This window comes from Rhamphochromis longiceps, linkage group LG15 (genome assembly GCF_057381845.1).
Source record: "Rhamphochromis longiceps isolate RC_006_pf linkage group LG15, R_longiceps_female_GT1.1, whole genome shotgun sequence".
NCBI classification, from domain to species: Eukaryota; Metazoa; Chordata; class Actinopteri; order Cichliformes; family Cichlidae; genus Rhamphochromis; species Rhamphochromis longiceps.
This window is the reverse complement of record NC_140571.1, coordinates 42,813,228-42,831,861: the sequence shown is the minus strand read 5'-3', so window position 1 is coordinate 42,831,861 and position 18,634 is coordinate 42,813,228. Positions and strand designations below refer to the sequence as shown.

General features: G+C 40.9%; 2 protein-coding genes across 2 annotated transcripts; one reads left to right on the top strand and one right to left on the bottom strand.

Moving 5' to 3' along the window:
• Nucleotides 1-134: 134 nt before the first annotated feature.
• LOC146653276 (uncharacterized) lies at nucleotides 135-16,069 on the top strand. The gene is made up of 5 exons (XM_085382307.1): nucleotides 135-617; nucleotides 7,335-7,431; nucleotides 12,291-12,444; nucleotides 12,536-12,681; nucleotides 14,681-16,069. Coding segments are annotated over exons 1-5 (726 nt in total). The 5' UTR covers nucleotides 135-290; the 3' UTR covers nucleotides 14,683-16,069.
• Nucleotides 16,070-16,084: 15 nt separating this feature from the next.
• On the bottom strand, nucleotides 16,085-18,474 carry LOC146653275 (cocaine- and amphetamine-regulated transcript protein-like). The gene is made up of 3 exons (XM_085382308.1): nucleotides 17,842-18,474; nucleotides 16,747-16,830; nucleotides 16,085-16,351 (listed from the first exon to the last, which is right to left on the bottom strand). Exons 1-3 carry the CDS (start codon nucleotides 17,971-17,973, stop codon nucleotides 16,244-16,246), a joined length of 324 nt encoding a protein of 107 aa, XP_085238434.1. The 5' UTR covers nucleotides 17,974-18,474; the 3' UTR covers nucleotides 16,085-16,243.
• Nucleotides 18,475-18,634: the final 160 nt, after the last annotated feature.

Below are 18,634 nucleotides of genomic sequence, written 5' to 3'. Positions count from 1 at the left end.
TCACTCTGATGTTGTAACTTTCCTGTTGATCGCTGCATGCTCTCTGGGTTTGATAACACCGACACAGAGAAGGAGGGCGAGGTTCAGGGTGGGATGGTTCCTGGGGGTGGAGATGGTGAGGTTTGCCGTCCTCCTGTCATCGTGTGAGGGAGCCCCTCCCTGTGTCCCTGCCCAGCCTGAAGGGAAACTCCAGCTCACTTCAACCTGAGAGACTTACTGAGAGCAGCTGCTCCACCGTTCTCCACCGTTCTTCATCGTTGTCATCATTTTCATAGCCTCCAATCCCCCCGATGGCGGCCGCCTCCAAGTCCTCCCAGATGGTAAAGAGTGTGGTGATTGCCCTGCTGGCGCTCTGGTCCATCATCTCTCTCATCGTGATCGTGGTGTGGGCGACATCTCCCGACATGAAAGGCGCAGCCCAATGCCGCGCCGAATTGCAGGAGGTCACCGAGAAGATGGAAGGGGCAAAGGTGGTGTATAACAAGAACAAAGAAGCTCTGGAGAGGATGGTGTTGGAGGAAAGGAGGAAGACAGAGCAACAGAGAGCTGAGAACCTGGTGCTCCTGGGCCAACTCAATACCACCAACGTCACACTGGAGGAGTGCCGGCAGGAAAACGTGAGTTCAGTCATTTATTTATCATTTCAGCACCTCCTCTGCTACCCATGGGTGGCATTTATGTCAGACTGATTATGTAGTTTACAATGATGTAGACTTAGTTGAAGAAATAGAAAAGAATAGAATAGAATAACAGAGCACCAGTTGGATCAGTTATCAGAGCCATGCAAAGCTCCCCTCCTGCTGTACCTATCTTTGCATAGTATGGTTGTTTCATTAAAATGGTGAGCCAGCCTTTGCTTCATATTAGAAAATGTTCATATATCGTTGGACCAACGAGTAATTTTCTTTGAGGTTAGTTTGCACGATGGTCGGTTGGCCTTACTACACCCTTAACTCCACAAACCCTTCAGAAGCTTCTTATTGTATCTAAGACATTATAATAATTTTCAGCTGCAACATTGCAGTCATATGCACATGAACAAATTACTAAATATTATCCTGCCATATCATGTGCACGACAATTAAAAAGCTCTACGTCTTTTTTAATAGAAGTATGTTGTGTAGGTTGGCCTGCTGCTACAGTGGTTAGCACTGTTCTCGTACACCAAGAAGGTCCCGTGTTGCTGTGTGGAGGTTCATGCTCTACTCATCTCCGGGTACTCCTGCTTCCTCCCACAGTTTAATGATGATTCCTAATTGAATGTTAGTGGGAATATTTGTCTGAAGGGCATACCTGCCTCTTGCCCTTTGATAGCTGGCATAGCTAGGCTCCACAAAGTAGAAAGGGGGGAAAGGTGGATGTTTGGGTGGCAAATTTCAACTAAATTAAATGACTAATATGCTCCTTTCACTTTTTAGACTTTTAAACCGGTTTAAAAAAACGCTCTCTTTATCTTTGATACTGCGGGAATAAAAGTCAAAACCTTTTTGATTGGTTCCTTTCATCACAACCACCAATAGAACCTACGGTCATACGGTCGACACTGCAAAGAGCCAAATAGAAATGCATTAGATTCACCTCAGTTTTTTATTCTTGCCAGCTTTAGACTGAAGCTGAAGTTGTGCTTAACTCACAATGAGTCCCAAACATCAGCAGACTTCCCAGCATGCACTGGAAGCTCCCAAGAATGATAGTTTGACTTAAATTACAAACTTAATACTGATACTGAAAATAGCATCTTTTTTTAATCCAGCTTGCAAAATTGAAACCAAAGCTGCCCCACCCACCTCACCAAAACACTAATGGCTTCCATCTGTCCTCAAAAAGAAAAAACGCTGAGACATATCAATAAATGTCATCAGAGAGGGTAGACGGAGACCAGAGTTTAGCATGTTTAGGAGTCAAAATGTGAAATATCCACAGTGACGGTGCAGAGCTGAGTTTGATGCAACAAGGATTTCTCTGAGTGTGAAAATGAGCTCAGATATGAACAGAGTGGGATTCTCTCCTCCTCTTTGCTCAACTCTTTCCACTTTGGGAGACCTGATTTTCCTTCGCGTACAACAACTTTTTTCCTCCCTGCAGGCTTGACTCAGTGTTTATAGGATAAGAGGCATTCAGTTGCTTCCAACATTTCCAACTCTGTATTCTGAGAGTCGCTGGTTGGAAAAAATGAGTGTTTGCCTTCTCTCTCCCTCCTCCTGTGGTTCGTCCTGACTCACTCCCACTCTCCACTCCTTCACTCCTCCCTCCCTGCCTGCTCCTTACTTTTTCCTCAGTCTAACTTCTCCCCTCTTGACTCTGACTTTTCTACTCATCCAGTAAAAATGTTTGGCTTCTGCACACATTTTTGTGCTGAAGTAGTTGCAGGCGTCATTGCTGCTAGCTGTCCACAGCTATTGAGATTATGGAAATGGATGCATGTACAAACACGCAGCATTTTTCTAGAAACATGCTCACCACTGTGATGTGCGCAAATCAGGTCATCGCAAACATAAAAGCAAAATGAAACTCAAGGAAACAGAATCTTATGTTGAAGCTGCTTTTAGGGCTGAGTGCCAATGAGCAAAGATCTCTTAAATATGCATGTTTATGAGAATTATAGCAAGATGATCATCCACACTGACAAAGCAGACATTTTGGAAAGTACCAAAGAAACCAAAGTTTATTTTGTCCTTCCTGTCAGCTTCCTGTGCTCAACTTCAAGCTGGTAGAAGAAATCCTGTCAGATATCCTTCAGCTGCTTTTCAGAGGTTAGCAGTTATTCTCAACTATCTTCATCAACATTTCCCCAGCACTGCAATTAATGCTGTCAAGTCAACCGTGCAGGCTTTTTCTTTTTGCAGGTCTCCTGTGGCATCCCCACACAGACATACAAAGTTTTAGCAAAGTCCACCTAAACAGGGTTACCATTGTGAAGAGTTTCGTTTTACCCCAAAGTACTGGCTAAACCCTCCCAGCAAATGAAAGCAAAAGTAAAAAGTGAGGCACAACAAACAAACAAAATCCTCCTAAGAAGCTTTGAGCCTTGGATGCAAAGTTTTCAAAGGGACCTGACAAAGTTGCACCACCTCTATCCTTCTGATGTAGATTTCACCTGTCTATAAAAAGGAAAGGTTATCTTATATTACTGCAGCTGGTTAATCGGGACATTCAGTGAATATGCAGAGGGCATCTAACAACAACGGGGCCAAAGCTGGAATTCCTCCAGTACACTTACGACCTTTTGGAGGATTTTTAAAGGAGATATCTGAAAGATAATTCTTAACTTTACTAACATGTCCAAGACGTTTGTGCTGAATTCACAGTAAATGAAATTGTAGTGTTTTTTTATTTATTTGTTTTATATTTTATGTATTTGTTACTTAGGACTGTGTGCATAAAACACCCACCCAGTAAATGGATGCGGCTTGCTAACAGAGGCTACTTGGTAGCACTGGCTGATAACGCCTTCCGAGTCCTTTCTGGCTCCATAAAGCCTGCAGCACTCATGCTGAAAGTCCAAAACCTGTAACTCCACCGTGATTGGATTTTTCTTGATTCTGATTAGTTCTTTGGGTGTGACTGTGCAGAGCGACGTGCAGTAAAGTCTGTTACCTTATATGACCATTACTTCTAGCCATCTAATAAGCAATAGTGTTAACTGCACCTGAGTAAGTGAAAATCTAATTAGAAAAACTGGTTAAAAAAAGGCAACAACAATGTAAGAGGTGGGAGTTTCCTAGGATTTGTCTAAAACCTTTTTCCAGGATTAAGAAAGACAAAAACGTCCTCTGTCGAGGGAAAAGCCTGGACGTGTCAGTTAAACTCCACTGCCGTAAACACACGCTCTTCTTTTCTGCATGTAAAGAACAACTGTCGCTCAGTCCTTCCAGTCATGCTCTGAGCTCTCAGATGTGAAACGTTTGGACTACATGTGATATTTGCAGTTGTTACGTGAAATTTTGAGATCTGGGTTTAATTTTAGTTGGTGTGTTTTCATGTTAATCAGCTGAGGCTGTCTGTAATGTTTGTCTTTTGACTTGGGTATTAACTTCCTTTAAGTGATTGTTATTGCACTTTTTTTTTTTACTGTAAAAGTTATCAATGAGACCAGCAACATTGGAAGCACCTACCCGTGAACCATTTTTGCACTCCTTGTCTATCTGAAATCAATAATCAGTATGAATGTTAAGACATTGGTAAAGATCAGAAAGCACACAGTTAGCAGAAAGGAGCACTGCTGTGAGGGCAGAAGAACAGCAAACAGAAAGGAATCCAGATCCCTACATCGAGCCTTCAAAAAAGGTTCTACGAAAACAAGAAAAAACCCAAAAACTGATCAAACGGTAAAGTGAACCACTGAAACGCCATCAACCTGAGTCGTGTCTGTGAAGGTTCTCAGTCATCCAGGTCATCGTAGTCAAAGGAGCTTGCAAAGAAAAGCGTCTGGACTTCTTTAAGTTGCTTGAAGACGTTTCACCTCTCATCCGAGAAGCTTCTTCAGTTCTAAGGTCAAATGGTGGAGAGTCCCAGATATAAACCTAGTGGGAGTGACCCCCCACAGAGGGACAAAAGGACCCCCTGATGATCCTCTAATCGCCTGAGCCAAGGTGGGAAACTGGGTGTGGGTCCCAATCAGCCAAAGTTTCGGGTGTGTTCATTGTGAAACCTGGCCCCACCTTATCATGCGAATTCCTGAGGTCAGATGGCCCAGGATGTGAGTGGGCGTTAAGGCGTCTGGGAAGGATCTCAAAACTGGATTATAGATGGCAGAGAGTTGGTGTCGTAAACCCCGCCTCTGTTCAAAGATGGTCGCTCACAGTGGACATAGATGCTTCTTTCACTCCTCTTTCAAACCATCTGTCCAAAATGTGAACATTGGCATCCTCGAAAGAGTGACCTTTGACCTCTAGATGCAGATGGACTGCTGAGTCTTGTCCTGTGGAGGTGGCTCTTCTGTGTTGTGCCATGCGCTTGTGAAGTGGCTGTTTGGTCTCTCCAATGTAGAGGTCTGGGCATTCTTCGCTGCACTGTACAGCAAACACCACATTGTTAAGTTTGTGTCTTGGCGTTTTGTCTTCCCAGATGCCTTAACGCCCACTCACATCCTGGGCCATCTGACCTCAGGAAATCACATGATAAGGTGGGGGCAGGTTTCACAATGAACACACCCGAAACTCTGGCTGATTGTGACCCACGCCCAGTTTCCCACCTTGGCTCAGGCGATTAGAGGATCATCAGGGGGTCCTTTTGTCCCTCTGTGGGGGGAAACTCCCACTAGGTTTATATCTGGGACTCTCCACCATTTGACCTTAGAACTGAAGAAGCTTCTCGGATGAAGGTGAAACGTCTTCAAGCAACTTAAAGAAGTCCAGACGCTTTTCTTTGCAAGCTCCTTTGATCAACCTGAGTCATGCAGATATCTTTAATGTTGTTATGCTAAAACCTACACATAATCGTCTAACAATCCCACAGTGCACTACACCATATTTTACAGATGTCAAAATAACCAACGCACAACTCAACTTCCGACCAGTGATGATACAAAACCACTGCAGAGGTTGACTTTAGTTCTCACGTTTGAGAACTAACATGAAAGTTCTCACTTTACATACTGAGGAGTCATTGTGATAACAATAGGGGGATTTTGGAAACCTGTCCTTATGCTCCAGTATTGATAAGAGATTGACGTAATAAAGATCTCTGCCTCTGCACAGCATCAGTGTCATTATCAGTGAAGTCTGAGTGGACAGATTATGTTATATTGTATCATTAAAAGGCCTCTCAGGATGGAGAGATTTGTTTGGACTGGTCCTTTACATCTAATAATAACTGTTGCCTGTGATGAAAGGAATTCTTCTAAAAGCCAGCGCTGCCCTGCTTTCAGTCACCAGCTTAGCTCTGAGAACACAAAGTTTGGTCCAAGTTGATGTCGTACCAAAAATGATATGAAACACTGAGTTGTTGCCACATAGAAGCTCTGTTCATTACAGAAAACAAAAAAGTCCTAGCTATATATTATTTATGTGAAGTCAAAATATCTAGATTTGTTTTACTGAAAAAAAGTTCATAATTAAATTCATGTTTCTACTGCTGACTTAAGCTTTGCCAAATTTTCTCAATTGCTCAAAATGTTCATGTTGCATGCTCCCAAAGAGCAAAGAGGAATCCTGCCATCACACAGCAGGAAGAAGGCAACAGAAAACCTTCAGTCGGAGAGTCTGAGTCATGATGTGTGCCAAACCCAACAGTCACTGAGATGGCATGAAGACCCAGCACACATTTTAGCAGCTGATTTACAGGTTTAACTAATCATATATATAAAAACAATAAAATTGTTGGAAAGAATCAACTTCATGAAAAACGTTGTTTACAAACAAATAAATCTTTTGTTAAACTTGAAAATCTTTACTGCATGTACAGAGATTCAAACTGCAACGTGACTCTTGGTGAGGCAGCAGTTCTAGTTGTTACACATAAAGAACCTGTCAACTTGTCATGCTGGTTGTGAACATTTGAGTTCTACTGAAAGACTAGTGACTAGTTAGTAGAGGTAGTCCCGGTTCATCTACTTGTCAGTTTCTTGGTTCATTGCTTCCTTTGATCCAAAACACCTGTGAGGTTTGTTTACGCCCACATACTTGCCTCCTAAGAGGAGGAAGCACCTTGTGACAAAGTGGATGAGCAGTTGGAACACGCTCCTCACACCTAATCAATGCCCCACATCTTTAAAGCTTCTTGAAAATAAACGAGTGAAATCTTTCTCTCACAATACTCAGAAAGTCAACAATGTCTCAGACAGGAACTTTTTTAAACTCACTAAATCTAAATATGAATCCTATTGTATGACTAGAAATGAATTCTTACCACCAATAAACTGTTTGTGGTAAATTTACACAAAACATGGACATAACCCTGGTGATGCCACCCAGTGGTTAGTGAAGCTGCATGTTTCTGTCCACACCATCGTAGCCTCAGAGTGATGTGTACTCGGGCCATTAGGTGAGCAGTGGCATCGTTTTCCTACAGATTTTGATCAGAATTTTGCTGTAAGTTTTAAATTATTACAATATATATAAAATATGTGGTTGATAATGATGGAGGCATAAGAAAAAAAGGGCGTAGTCTTAAACTAACCACTGACCCTCTTGCTACAAGTTGCTGATAGTTGACAGAACCACGGTCAGAAATCTTGCTGTTAAAATCAAGGGATTTGTGATATAAAATGAAATATTATTGATAGGAAAAGCTAAACATTACACAAACGCAATGCACAGAACTGTTAACTCACAGTAACACCAAGGTTTCTTTTTCTTCTTCTCCCTTTGGGGTGTGTTTAATTCATTCTACAGGTCCTCCTGAACAGGAACATGACCATCATGCAGGAGGACATTGAGGAACTGCGACAGAAAGAAGCGAACCTCACTGTTCAGCTCGGCCTGCTGAGAGGTAGGAAAAACTCCATCACTGCCATGAAAGGAGACTTTTCCCCGGCCCTATTCTTAGCCATATTTTCCTCCACTGTTGCCATGAGGACAGAGTGTAAATAAATACACGAGGTGCCAAGGTAGCAACTTTACACACAACACTGGTGCATTGTTCCTTTGTTGCCGGTGTAATTACTTTCAGAACAAACAGCGGGACCCGTCAGGTCTGAGGAATGTGGGTTTCCCTGTATTGAAGGATCACAACGCTATGCCAACAGCTCGCAGGGCAGAAGTGACTTCACAGAGCAGCTCAACATGTCACAAACTCCAACACCTGCATTTTAATTTAACTCTTACATATCTTCATGTTTCCTCTAATGATCAGGTCCAAAACCTGGTGCAACAGTTGTCTTTGATTCTTTGTGCTGTTTGCAGCAACACAAACTACAAAATTCTGTGTGAATCCAAGTGCTGGAGATATTTCAGTACCAGCAGGGTTGATGGTTGAACTGCATCAGCATTGTGTGGTGCTTCTAAAATTAATTAGATCATTTTTTGTTGTTTTGTTTTTCTTTCCAAAGCCAGGCAATGTCTCGCTGTAAAACAGCTGCCCATCGGTGTTCTTTCATATCCTTTGTTATTCTTTTAAAGCTGTTGAAACAGTTATGTAAAAAAAAACCTTCGACTGAGGTGTTACAACAGGAAGCTCTGCATGGTTTTGAGTTTAGGAACCATTTATGTTTCACTTCCTCTTTTGTGCACATTCTCTCAGGGAGGCAAGTGGTTCACTTTGTGGTGTTTTTGGTGTATAAACTACCAGTCAAAGGTTCAGACACGCCTCCTCATTTAATGGTTTTTCTTTATTTATACTACTTCCTACATTGTAGATACATACTGAAGAAATCAAAAATTTGAAGCCAGATATATAGAATTATGTAGCAAAGAAAAGATTGATAAGATATTGATATGTTTTATATTTTATATTCCTTAAAGTAGCCGCCTTCTCTCAGTGAGCTTCATGATGTAGTCACCTGAAATGGTTTCTACTTCACAGCCGTGTCTTGTCAGGGTTCATTTGTAGAATTTCTTTGCCTTGAGTGGGACCATCAGTTGTGTTATGCAGGTTGGTGCACAGCTGACAACCCTATTTAACAATTGTTATAATTCATATTATGGCAAGAACCAATCTGCTAAGTAGAGAGAAACAACAGTTCATCATTACTTTAAGAACTCAACGTCGGTCGGTCCGGAAAATTCACGAAATTTCAAATGTGTCCCCAAGTGCAGCCACCAGAACCATCAAGCGCTACAACGAAACATGATCACACGAGGACCGCCCCAGGAAAGGAAGCCCAAGAGTCACCTCTGCTGCTGAGGATAAATTCACCAGCCTCAGAAATCGCAAGTTAGCAGCAGCTCAGATTAGAGCCCAGATAAATGTCACAGAGCGTTTCAGTAGCTGACACATCTTTACATCAACTATTCAGAGGAGACTGTGAATCAGGCGTTTGTGGTCAAATAGCTGCTGATAAACCAAGACTAAGGAAAAGCTACAAGCAGAAGAGATTTGTTTGGGCCAAGAAACACAACGAGTGGACATTAGACCAGAGGAAATCTGAGCTTTGGTCTGATGAGTCCACATTTGAGATCTTTGGTTCCACCTGCGGTGTCTTTGTGCGATGCAGAAAAGGTGAATGGATGATCTCTACATGCATAGTTCCCACTGTGAAACATGGAGGAGGAGGTTTGATGGTGTGTGGGGGGGCTTTGCAGGTGGCACACTGAACCAGCATGGCTAACACAGCATCCTGTAGCAACATGCCATCCCATCCAGTTTCCGTTTAATTAGTCCATCATTAATATTACAACAGGACAATGACCCCAAACACACCTCCAGGCTGTGTAAGAGCTAACTGACCAAGAAGTGATGGTCTGGCTTCCACAGTCACCCGACCTTAACCCAATCAAGATGGTTTCGGATGAGGTGGACCACAAAGTGAAGGCTAAAGGGCCGACAAGCGCTCCGCCTCTCTGGGAACTCCTTCAAGACTGTTGGAAACCATTTCAGGTGACGACCTCATGAAGCTCATTGAGAAAATGCCAAGAGAGTGCAAGGCAGTAATCAAAGCTAAGGACGGAAAGTTTTGAGTTATTTCACACTTTTTTTACTACATAATTCCATGTGTTCATTTTGATGCCTTCAGTGAGAATCTACAATGTAAATAGTCATGAAAATAAAGCAAAACCATGAAATTGGAAGGTGTGTCCAAGGTTTTGTCTGGTAGTATATATGTGACGTAGGATTTCTTTAAGCAGGTGTAAAGTCTATATATTGTCATTTTGAGAGTTGCACTCATGGAGATCTGTTTGTTGTTGAGGCAGTTGGGCTTTCTGAGCGTCTTGGAGATGATGTCTGGATTCTCTGTAATGTTAATGTTTAGTGTAAAAATGTCCCGGACACCAAATATGCAGAAAAGAATCACTATCGACTAAGGTTTTGGGTTGGTCATTAAGTTTAGTCATTAACACTTTCACAGCAGCTTAATTCAAACCACCTATTACTGACTAATCAGTTAAGTATGGGGTCATCTAAGATGTTCTAACCCTGGATAATGAAAACATGCATTTTTAAAAATTCTGATCCAAAATATTACCTGTGCCCAGTGTTTATTTTAACCTATTGATTTAGCCCTGGAGGGCCTACTTCTGGTAGCTAAAGATGCTAAAACCATAGCGTAGTCAGAGGGATGACAGCAGCATTTTTTCTTTGTCAAACCAGTTTGAACTAGTAAACGGCAACAAATAAGATAACCATCTCAAAAGATAATCTGCTTTAGTCTTGTTTGTCTCGTTTCATCGTAAACTGAAAATGAAACTAAAAAAGTGTTTGAGGTTCAGAGGCACCACTTTGTGGTGACACATAGATGTCTTCTCTCCTGCTGGTCAACTCAGCACTCACATTCTTAACTTTTGTTCAATGAGATCAGTTCTTAAAGCTGTTCATACTATGAGTTTTGAACCAAAGCAGCAGGACTTGGTTTAAGTAGTTCCTTTTTAAAAAGAGCTCATTAAAAAACAGATGTCAAACTAAAACTTCATTAAAGGACTCTTTGTATTGTTTAAGTGATTTTTTTTAATACTGTACCATAAAACACTAATCTTTATCATACGAAGGAAAGCAATTTTCTTGACTAGGAATCTCAAAAAATAACAGGGCAAGAACAGCGGCCTGATGGGAAGTGGAGACATACATTAATGGAGGTGACTTCCTGCAGCAAGCGGTTGAAGGGAAACAATAAATTCCTGTACGGAGGAGATATGAAAGGAGCATTGTGTTAGAAGGGAGAGGGTTGCTCTGATAAACATCAGTCACTATTTAACATGAACAAATCAGTGTGGAAGAAATCAGTCACAAAACATCGGACTAGGAAAAAACATGTAGCCAGGGCGTGTTTTCGTTTAAAATGTGTGCTTTTGATCCCTGAAATTTTTCTGTTTGCACCAAACGCTGTATGTATGTATTAAACAGACTAATAAAACCCCACTAATTGTTTTTCACCAAAACCAAAGTGCAGATGTCTTGGACAGTTATTCAGCGAGCCATGCTATTTATCACATAACTGCATTTGAGTCATACTGAATAAAAAAAATTAAGTTACGCTTAAAATTTAAGAATGCTCATTGACTTACAAGTTTCCAGTCTCAGGCCATTAGGAAGCGGTTTCACAATCAGACCCGTGCCTTCTTGTCACTTCTGGTTTTTGAAACCAAGATGTCAATGGGAAAAAACCTAATCTCAGAATCAGACTCAACGAAACCAATGGATGATGTTAGGTAGCTACTTTCATCTTTTACACCATCTATGCACCAATGACTGTAGAAAACTTTTATACAGTCATTGCTATGAACCTACAGCTACAGCCCCCTATGTCTCTAGCTACCTGTCAGTCAAATAAGCCAAATGCCTAATAATGCAAACTTTATTTAAACTGGTAAGTTACTTAAAAGTTCACATACTTTACAGCTGTTATGAAGGATGGGATTTGCTACAAAGTCAAAATTGTTGTTTACCAGGTTTGGGCTGCAGTTTTTTAGGCTTCTGATTTAGGTTCATTTTCCAGCTTTAGATGTTGCTGCTTTTTTTAAACATACTGAAATAATTTTGCTGTTTCGCAGAAGACTTTAGGAGCCTGGTTTTTGGAAGTGGAGGAATGTTGGAAATAATTAAGTATGAAAGGAAATAAATGAATGTGTGTTGGAAACAAGTGAAATGATGCCACAACTCTAGAAAAAAAATCCGGTTGTAGGATTGATGATGATCATCTCACTGAGCCTGAGTAACATTCTGCAAATGACGAAGTCAAAGTCCAGACAAGATGAGTGCTGGCAGCACAGCACAGGTCATTCCTCACATAGCTCCCACTGGAGGCTCTCTGATACCACTCCATGTTTCCTTATAAGCTAATGCAGGCGCAGACCTGAGACAAACCCTCAAAGCGTGTCCGGACTGAGGAGTTCCCAAGAAAACAAATGTAGGATTGGTTAGTTACTGTTGCTGGGTTGGAAAACTGTCTACAGGTCCAGAAAACTAAGCAGAACGTAGACTTGGAGTTTTATTTCTACTTCACAGATCTACATTTTTTTAAAGCACCTGTTTCCAACCGCAGTCCTCTCAAGATCCTTTATGTTGTGAGACAATATAATAAGATAACCTCAGCTATCAGCCAATCCCATGTAAGGAAGCACTTGGCGACAGTGGGGAGGGAGAATCCCCTTTTAACAGAATCTGGAAGTATCCTGTATGTGTGCTGTTTGTGTGGTTCATCTGTTTTTGCATGGTTCCTTGCATTCACTGGAGCTTTCCCTGTTTTCTGTTCTCAGATCAAATTGACACCCTTGAGCAGAACCTGACCCAGGCCGTTCATAAGACCGAGGCTGCAGAGAGTCTGCAGAAGGCTGCTGAGAGCAACATGATGGCAGCTCAGGCTCAGACCAAAGGCTGTGAGTCCAGCAAGCAGGCTGTGCAGAAGCAGCTGTGAGTCCACACTGTGAGCTAAACTGATCATTGGGGGATTCTCCTGAATGAGGCGGTAGTTCTGACTCTGTCTCTGCTTTTGTGTTAACAGTCAGAAGTGTACAGCGACCAAATCTGAAGCTCCTCAGCTGACACAGCCACGGGCCCCCACCTCTGCCCCTAGTTCCACTGCTCCTCTGTTTGCTGGTATTCCTGCACTGATGCTGCTTGTCTGCAGTGCTCTGCATCTGATAACTTGTGAGTAGCAACAATGCTTACACATCTGTCTCACTGCAATGTTAATCCCTTATGCATGATGCCAAATCTGATCCTAAACAACCTGCTGCACCCAAACGTGTTCTGCACAGGGTGTAGCAGGGAGTCATCCTGGTTTTATCTTTGCTAAATTATTTAAAGTTGAGTTTAAGTAGATTTGCTTATTTCACTTAAGAGTTTATTGTTAAAAACATTTTTCATTTTACTTTAGTTTTATTTATTGTGTGTGTGTGTGTGTGTGTGTGTGTGTGTGTGTGTGTGTGTGTGTGTGTGTGTGTGTGTGTGTGTGTGTGTGTGTGTTAGTTTTTATGTCTTTAGTATTTACCAGCTGGCATCCTGCAACAAACACAGATTGAAACTCTTTTGCTTAAAAATGTAACAACATGGAAATGAATGATCTATTGTCACTTGCAAAAAACGTTCAACAGAAAAAACTCATTAATGGTGTAAAATAAATGATTAAACATGTCATTATAATATGCAACAACATAAAATGATGACAAAAGTCTGCATGAATCTGCAGTTACTAAAATACCATAGTTCATCACACAGGTTAAGTTCTCATTAAGAAAGACACACACTCACAAAATAAATAGTTCTCCATCTGCTGGCTGGAGTTGCTCACTGCAACGAAGAGGCTGCAGAAAAGCCGTAGAAAAGAGCATCCTTAAATTATAAGTCCTTTAAATTTTTGAGTCCTTTAAATGTTGGGGTGGAGCTAGACACTTCAGTTAAATTCAGTTTTATATATAAATCGTGCCAAATCACAACAGTTGCCTCAAGGAGCTTTACACTGTAAGGTAAAGATCCTACATAAATACAGAAAAAACAGAAAACAAACGGCCCCTATGAGCAGGAACTAGGCGACAGTGGGAAAGAAAAACTTCCTTTAAACAGGAAGAAAGCTCCGGCAGAGCCAGGCTAGGGGACAGGCAGCCATCTGCCACCACCACAACGTGAGATTTCATAGATTTTCATTGTTTTACACATTTCTGTTGTCCTAAATCAAATTCCATTTGCTAAGTTTCAAGCAAATGGAATTTAATCTGGCAAACTTAGTTATTCTGAGAGAAAAACAGTTTTTAGGTTTGAATATATGTGGAACTTTTTTCATGTATTTTTTCTGTATTGTTTTTTAATGTGAAGAAAAAGTAAATTCAGTAGAACGCAGAGCTCTGGTATTTGCTTTGTAAAGTAGACTCAAATGTCTTTATTATTATTATGACCAAGTTTCTTTTGCATCTTTTGTTAAAGGAAGTAAGCTCTTAATCTGCATGTGACATATATCTATGTCACTGTTTTAGTTAAATTTCTTCAGTTTTTTTTTTATCCATTTGGGAGATTTTAACAGCCTCAACAACTACTGATCAGTGGCCATGAGTACCATTCATAGAGAGTTGGTGAATGGCTACAATCAAACCATTGTAAGATGGCGAAAGATGTATCTTTGGTCTGTAGATGTTGATCAGTGGTCATGAGAATCTGAATGATCATAAACTGACCTCCCAGCCCATTGTTCCTTCAGAGGGCTGGTTTCAGTCATTATGCAGACGTACTGTTTATAAGATTGAAACCTGCAGTCAGCTGAGACTGAAGACGTCACCTGGATCAGCGACGAAACGTTTCTCCCACTGAAAACGTCCAGATAACAAAATCAACTTTTGGGACTGACTTACCTGGATGGTTGAGCATGCATCAAGACACACAGGAGATGTTCATTATTTATTTACTGTATTATGCAGAGTGAATAGACACCCACTTTATTGGTGGTAAGGTGACAAAGGGTTTAACACTGCCACCTCTACAGCAAAGAGGTCCTGGGTTCAACTCCCATCGTCCAGCTAGTTTCTTGTGTGTGGAGTCTGCATGTTCTCCCCAGTGTGGGTTCTGTCTGGGTTCCAGCTCCCTCCCACATTCAAACACATGCATTTTAGGTTAATTAATGATAACCATCACTTAACTTGTTTTTTCTGCTTTGTAGGAGTTGAACATGGAAAACGGTCGTACTAACAGCGAGCACTGCTGTCCAGCAGGAGGAGCGGAGCCTGGACTAACATACCGACTGCTGTACAAACGTTTTGCGTAACAAACGAACTGGTTACCGTGGGGATGCATCACGCTGAATGGACACAAACCTTGCTTTTTGTTTTTTACCCCACAGCTGAGACGTTTACTGCCCACTGGACGCTGTTGACTGTCTTTTTTACTGTTACATATGACCATTTGTAGAACAACCATTTCCATTAAATGAAATCAGATAAAGGTCAGATTTTTACTGCTAGCTGCGATCAGGTTCAAGTGTGTGAACGATGTTTTGCTTTTTGCATGCCTTTTTGTGCGCTTGAAGCTTCACTCATCCAAAAGACTTTTACAGGCTTTTCATGACTTTCATTAGATGCTTTTGTTTTAGGCAGAGGGGGTGGGGGTCAATGTTCCATTTAAATAAACCTGAGGATTGTTTTAGGTTAACACCATATTTTTTTTCTCAGTTTTGGATTAAAGTAGCTTTTTTTGTACATTTCAAGCTTTGCTCTTTCATTGGGAAATTTTGACGACTGAAATAACCTGAATGTTACTTCGTCCAAATCTGAGGATCTATTTTAGTGTTTTAATATTGCAGCTGTTGGTTTTGCAGGATATCCTCAAATGTTACTGTTGAAATGGAGGTTGAACATCTGAAATGTTTGTTGCAGTAAAGGTTGAGGCACTTGGAGTAATGTAAGTGTTCTGGAAATATTGCTGGTTTTAATTTCACTCAAGTACTTGTAAGGTAAACATGACAACATGTTCAGTGTGCAACTTTTTTCAGGTATTAAATGTTCTATTTGGTCACAACAAATTTTTTGTCGCCAGAAAATTTAATGTAATTTGCAATTTTCAACTTAATGCAAAAACTGGACCCTGTCTGATTATCTGGTTTTTGTACATACTTCAAACAAGTACAGACAGAAATTTGATTATCACAGATGTTACTTTGTTTTTAATGCTTTTCACACCGGCAGCTACAGTGCTGACGTCAGCTTCATTAAACATCAAACACCACACACTCTGGCTGTTACCAAGTGATCTTAAAATCTTTTAAAGTTGACTTATTCTGCTTTTGGTCATTTTTTTCACATGTACTGTTTCAGTGATTGAAACTTTTTAATATGAGTATCCAAGTCAGTGTTTGCATGTATGCAAAAGGTAGAGGTCAGACTATGTGCAAATAATCCCTGTAAGGCAAAAGTACAAACTTAAGACTGTCCCCGATATCGTTCCATCTGTTGTTCATTAAAATAACCCAGAAACTGATAAATAAAGATAACTTTGAACTGTGATGTGTAATCATGATTATAAATACAGTAGTATCTGTGCAAATTGAGTGAATAAGTTCATGTTAGTTTTGCTTCATAAAAAAGCTAAAAAAGAAACAAATTTCGATTGTCAGTGATGATTTTTTTTATTTGAGGTAATGTTTGTATAAAAAACAAACAAACAGACGAGAGGCAATTTTAAAAACGTGTCTTTATTCTCTGAACAGCAGGACTTTAGTGTTTGAACTTTACAGACACTTGAGGACACTGAAGTTACAAGCGGTTCCTCCGGGACAGCCACACAGCTTCCCGATTCTCGAAGCCTTACGTATTGCACACTGCTCACCTGCATCACACTGACATACAAAAACACAACATGACTTTCAGTCTGGATACAGTTTGATCATGATATTTGCTAGTACAGTATTAGTTGGACAAACAAAGCCTGACAAGTACATTGTTACATATTCATATAAAAAGAGATGTGAATCACCAGAAACCAAAAAGGTTTGTGTCTGTAAATCTTTCGTTTTTGTGGAAGATGGGAGGCATTTCAGTTTGGCACGAGGCCGATTGTCTTATCCACTCAGGATCAGTGGTACTTGGATGGCATCCTGCTCTAGAACAGCAGTGTGAGAAATGTGCATGCTTACTCTGGAGGTGGAAATCTGCTAACCTGAACACCTAAAATAAATCCCAAGCTATCTGATCAGCACTGGAGGAGGAAGGAGAAATGAACGATCGTACTTACAGCAGCAAGCCAGCCGAGTTTTTTCTCTGAGGATGGCAGCTGTTTGCCCTTTAGCTTCTCCAGAACTTCCTGCAGAGCTTCAATCTAAGGAGGAAACGAGATCATGTTAAAATCTGACTCAGAAATCAGAAGAACTGAAACTAACATCATATTGTGTTTATGGCTACGCCCATCGAATTAATTTGAGATCCCAGAGGAGCATTTACCATCATCAGCCTTGGATTGATAATGATCAGTGGCACCTACTCTGTCGTTTTTAAGGGCTGTAAACATTGCATGAATTCAGACTTTGCTTCATAACTATTACAATTCTTGTATATCTAATTTTCATACTACATGTGGACAGTATTTCAAATAAAGAGAAAAGCATGTAAACTAAATCCTGCTGCTTGGCACCAAGTACAGCTGTCAAAGACTACGGTTTGCTCTTAAGGTTTCTGAGAGATCCGGCTTTTAGGCAGAGGAGGGGGCCTTAAAGAGGCCTAAAGCATTCAGCTTTGCCCGTGATAATCATTAGCATGGTAACACTAAACTGCTTCAATTAAACTGGTAACATTTTCAAGTCAACTTCTCATAATGAAGAAAATGTTAGCATAATTTAACAGCTATAGATGATGATGTCAGCATGATGGTTGAATAACTGAGCCCCCCTCTCTTTTACTGCAAAGGAAGCCTTTATGATACAGCCAGTACAAGAAGGTGGCTGGGAATATTCAGCCCTGAAGTTTGTACTGGATTTAGTTTATATCAGTCAAAGCCAACTCATTTTTAACATTTATTGCAAGTCCTGTTTGCAGGAAAGCCAAATAAAACAAGATAATACAACTGACCAAAATCTCAAATTTGCTAAACTCAAACTGCAGGCAGCAGCTGATGGACAACATGGTCATGCAGAATGGACGACAGACCCAGCTTCAGATTTTCTGTTACTAAAGGCGTTGCTGTTGTGGGTTAGGGTTAAATAGTACAGACAAAACAATTCAGAAACAAAATTTGTAATGAAAAAAAAATTGTTGCAGCCCCAACAATCAGCCCCCTTTGTCTTTATAGCATCATCATGACCCATCATAAGTCAGCCATGACGTTGCTACTCACCAGCTCTTTCTCTTCTTGTGTCTCGATGGCGTCGTATTCGGCTGACCTCTCTTCGATTGGCTCCTCGCAACTCCCTAAAACAACGAGCAGCCAGCAGGAGGCACCGAGAAGCAGCATCCTGCTGCTGACCATTGTGCTGAAGGACTGCCGACAGGTAACGGACACTAAAAGATGCTGGCCAGCGACGCTCAGTGTGCTCCCTGATTCTGAGGCTTATTCTCAGATGTTTTTAAGTGAGCAGCTCTGACGTCACTCAGACAATGTTTAGTTTTCAATAATGAGACAATCAGCCATCTCACATCTGAGGTCAACTGTGAGAAGAACCTCTGCTCTGTCAAACAGGACATGAAAGCAAGATCTTCATTTTTAATATTGGATTAAAATCAGACTTAAGAGATGACACGATTCCTGCTGCCATACAACACCACCACACAATAATTTTAAATATTTTCTCTAATCAAATTCATCAGTGTTTCAAAATGATCAGTTCTTATTGCTGTGATTTATGGATAAAGCCTCTTTACAAACAGCAGCTTGATAGGAAGAGGTGCTACGCCCAAAGGTCTTCATGTGTCACCGTTTACGTCAAAGCACATAAGAAGCTTTAACATCTAATCAATCGAGTCAACATGTGTCACGCAAGCAGAGAAAGGGGGTTAGAGTAAAGTTCAGTGGCATGAATGAGGAGCAAATGTCAACCGGCAAAAATAAAACCATGTGCAGGATCAGAACCTGCCACAGGAAGTTGATCTGTTTTTTAAGACACAGAAGAAGATGACGCTCAGAGGTAATC

Excerpts from the sequence above, each read along its gene's own strand:
- LOC146653276 (XM_085382307.1), top strand. The coding sequence starts at position 291 with ATGGCGGCCGCCTCCAAGTCCTCCCAGATGGTAAAGAGTGTGGTGATT. Across the intron at positions 7,432-12,290 it reads TCAGCTCGGCCTGCTGAGAG|ATCAAATTGACACCCTTGAG; the intron begins GTAGGAAAAACT and ends TTCTGTTCTCAG. Across the intron at positions 12,445-12,535 it reads CAGGCTGTGCAGAAGCAGCT|TCAGAAGTGTACAGCGACCA; the intron begins GTGAGTCCACAC and ends TTGTGTTAACAG.
- LOC146653275 (XM_085382308.1), bottom strand. The coding sequence starts at position 17,973 with ATGGTCAGCAGCAGGATGCTGCTTCTCGGTGCCTCCTGCTGGCTGCTC. Across the intron at positions 16,831-17,841 it reads CACAAGAAGAGAAAGAGCTG|ATTGAAGCTCTGCAGGAAGT; the intron begins GTGAGTAGCAAC and ends TTTCCTCCTTAG. Across the intron at positions 16,352-16,746 it reads AACTCGGCTGGCTTGCTGCT|TGTGATGCAGGTGAGCAGTG; the intron begins GTAAGTACGATC and ends TTTGTATGTCAG.